The following is a 3217-nucleotide window of genomic DNA, read 5'->3' as shown; positions in this document are numbered from 1 at the left end:
ACATGAAATACCTTCACGGAGTGCGTCGAGGCGCAAGCTGTCATCCAAAGAACAGGAGGGTTTAGCTAGCGCCTCGCTGCAATCTTTAAAGGTCGTTTTCTCAAAATGAGTTTTTTCTCCTACTCTGAGTTCAAAATTTCAACTTCAGTAGCACGTAGACACACCAAACCTTCCAGTTATATTCCTATCAATATTATGAAGGCTTTTACAGAAGGGTTTGTTCATATATCATTCATAGCCTGAATTATACAACATTGTATACCTAAAAACATGGCAAAAATTGATATTTTAGGGCTGTTGACAGTATTTTCTGATTTATGGAGTGATAAAAAGAGATATACAATACCCCTTCTGTAAAAGCCTTAGATACTAATATGACTACAAAATGAAACAAGAATTTTGAACCTGGCTTAATCCAAAATTCAGATTTCGATTCCTGAAATGTGTTAAAATATGCACATATTTGATGACATAATGGCTAATTTGCATATTTAAACATGCTATTTCAGAAAACTTGTAATAAAAAAGACAATTGCCTTATTGTAAGTAATTAACTGGAGAAATGTCTAGCTGATACCTTTAAGTTAAAAAAATTACCCTATTCACCTGGGGTGTCTCGCCTTAACTTATGTTTATAGCCAGAGGATTCCATTATAGTAAATAATGTATGAGAAAATGTTTAAGATCATTTTTAATGAACAAAGTTATTTTGTTTGGCCTTCCTGAGCGTTACCTTTTTGGCGATGCAGAGTGTGCGGAGGCCTTCTCTGGCATAGCTGTCTAAGTGGTTTTGGGTTTGTTCTTTGATGTGTCTGTAGATCTCCTGAGCCTCATCTGCACCTGAACACACCAGAAAGACAAGTTGCTGTTACACCTTTCAGGCAAAGACCAAGTATTTCAGCTCCCAGTCACTCGGTTAACAACCTTTTGGTGCCCCCGTCAGGTCCATCATGGCGGAGTCGGCTCCCTTGGTGTAGACCACCACCTGTCCTGTGAGCGGGTGGCGGACCACCACGGACATCTTCTTCCTGTCTGAGTCGAAGGGCAGGATGTGGAGCAGGGGGACGGACAGGGAGCCGATCCCAGGCAGATCCACCGTCAGGCTCTCTGCCGAGCGGCCCCTCAGGGTGCAGCAGTACGCCTGGGCCGCGTGGACTAGGGCCGCCTCGTCCGGACTCTCCGCCTCGTACAGCAGCTCTTCATCAGCCTCACACTTACAATCCTCTTCTAGGGTCAAGTCCTCCGCATCCTGCCTGGCCCCGTCCGTCTTTGAATCTATGACATCATCCTTTACCTCCCTGCCAGCCGTCTGTCCTGAGTTCCCTTCCATGACTCTAGAAGATAGGTCCGGTTTAGGTCTCAGCCTGGAGGTTTCCAGGGTGCCCTCCAGGCTTGATTCTGACTCGTCCGTGGTGCTGTTACTGGAGGGGGGGAAGTTCAGCGAGCCAGTCTTCCCCCTGGCAAACTTCCGGTGGGCGAGGCTGTGGGGGCTGACTTTGATCTGGGGAGGGGAGAGGATGGAGAAGGCTGAGAACGGAGAGAAGCTCAGGCGCTGGAACACCGTCTTGATTTCCTCCAGGGACTTGAGAGGGGTCTGTTCTTCACGCACCTGCAGGAAAAAGACAAAAAAGAGAATGGGATCGACTTATGTAAGAAATCTAAAACATTTCCAGGCCCCTCCCCTCACGTTCTTCCACAGCCAATCCCCAAAACAGATGAATTAACACCCATGGGCTTCATTTCCACTGGGGACAGTTTGTGTCCCCCCACTTTCAAATGTGTTTATTATTTTTTTAACTGCAAGCTGTCATCGCCACGGAAGAGCAGGAAACACTGCTCTGTGGACACGTGCACGCTACCAGGTCTTGCGTGCACTTTCTAAAAATAGCTCACTGAATGATGAGCACAACAATGAATATAAATTGTCAATGTAGAAGACAATTCTACAAGAGAGTACTCCTGCTAAAGGACAAGTCCATAAAAAGACTTGCTAGACAACAAGTGTACAGTATGTGTGTGTCATGTACTACTCTAACAGCTCCTACACACGGCGGTGTGCGTTGAAGCTTCAACGCTCCTGCCCATTCACTTTGAATGGGGTGACGTCACGCTTTGCCGAACTGCATTGTGTGGGTGCAAAGCTTCGCTTTGCTCGCATTGCTCGCTTCAAAAGTTGAGCAATGTTCTACTTTTGAAGCTTCGACGGAAGCGCCAGCCAATAAAATCATATGCCAGTACAAGCTCGAGCCAATCAAACCGCGTGCTTGTGTGTCCGGGGCGGGAGATTCATGTGATTGGTTGTTGTTCAAGCTTCAGACACGCCCACCGGCATGCTTCAACGCACGCCACCGTGTGTAGGGGCCGTAAGAAATCAATTAAATCTGCATTTCCTCTAAAGAAGGTTTTTTCCCATTTTCTTTATTGCACTCAGCAGCTAATCAGAGCATGTTCAGACAGTACTACAGGCTAAAGTGAACCAAGCCATATAAACAAGTGAAAGCCTAGTACAAAGAGTACACATTGAATCTTGATCCTAGCTGTGAAGTTAACATGTACCCACCACGTGTCGCGGCTGGCTGGCAGAGGACACCACCACGCTGTTACAGATGGCCAGAGCCAGAAAGAAGTCAGTGATGTAGGTGAGCTCCAGGCTGGAGGGGGCCCCAGAGGAGCCGTCACTCAGAGCCAGCGCAGGGGAGAGGAACCAGTTGAGCTTCCTCACCAGCTCAGGGTCCGGCAGCACCTCCTTCGTCTGAACACACACATGGGGGCAGCATGGGATCATGCATCATACTTTAGCTAAAGCATGTTTCCCATATTGACAGGTTACAATAGAGTGCTGCAGGGATGTTGTATTATTGTTACCTGACCCAGAAGTTAGTTATCACAAGGGTTTCCTCGACAAAAAGCAATGAGATTCTAAGACAGAAGTCAATAGCTAATGTTTGGCTATATACAATACGGACTACATGACGGTTGTGTGCCTTCAAATCCCATTGCTAAGCTAAAGGCGGCATCGTATTTGGCGTCTAATAGTCTCACTTGTGAGGAACCTATGATCAAGTAATCAATCACACCTCATATATCAATACGATGTTATTATCTGTTTATAAGTGTGTGTGTGTGTGTGTGTGTGTGTGTGTGTGTGTGTGTGTGTGTGTGTGTGTGTGTGTGTGTGTGTGTGTGTGTGTGTGTGTGTGTTTGTGTGTGCGTGCGT

The 3217-nt window shown here is 46.5% G+C and overlaps 1 protein-coding gene across 1 annotated transcript; it reads right to left on the bottom strand.

Annotated features, from left to right (window-relative positions):
* Window positions 1-691: 691 nt before the first annotated feature.
* On the bottom strand, window positions 692-2752 carry LOC104947470 (probable phospholipid-transporting ATPase VD; the record flags this gene model as incomplete). The annotated part of the gene is made up of 3 exons (XM_010773483.1): window positions 692-840; window positions 925-1609; window positions 2561-2752. Coding segments are annotated over 3 exons (1026 nt in total), but the record flags the coding sequence as incomplete, so codon positions are not given.
* Window positions 2753-3217: the final 465 nt, after the last annotated feature.

Source organism: Notothenia coriiceps, unplaced genomic scaffold (assembly GCF_000735185.1).
Source record: "Notothenia coriiceps isolate Sejong01 unplaced genomic scaffold, NC01 NC01_scaffold00012600, whole genome shotgun sequence".
NCBI classification, from domain to species: Eukaryota; Metazoa; Chordata; class Actinopteri; order Perciformes; family Nototheniidae; genus Notothenia; species Notothenia coriiceps.
Note: the sequence above shows the minus strand (reverse complement) of the source record. Positions and strands in the feature narration are given on the sequence as shown.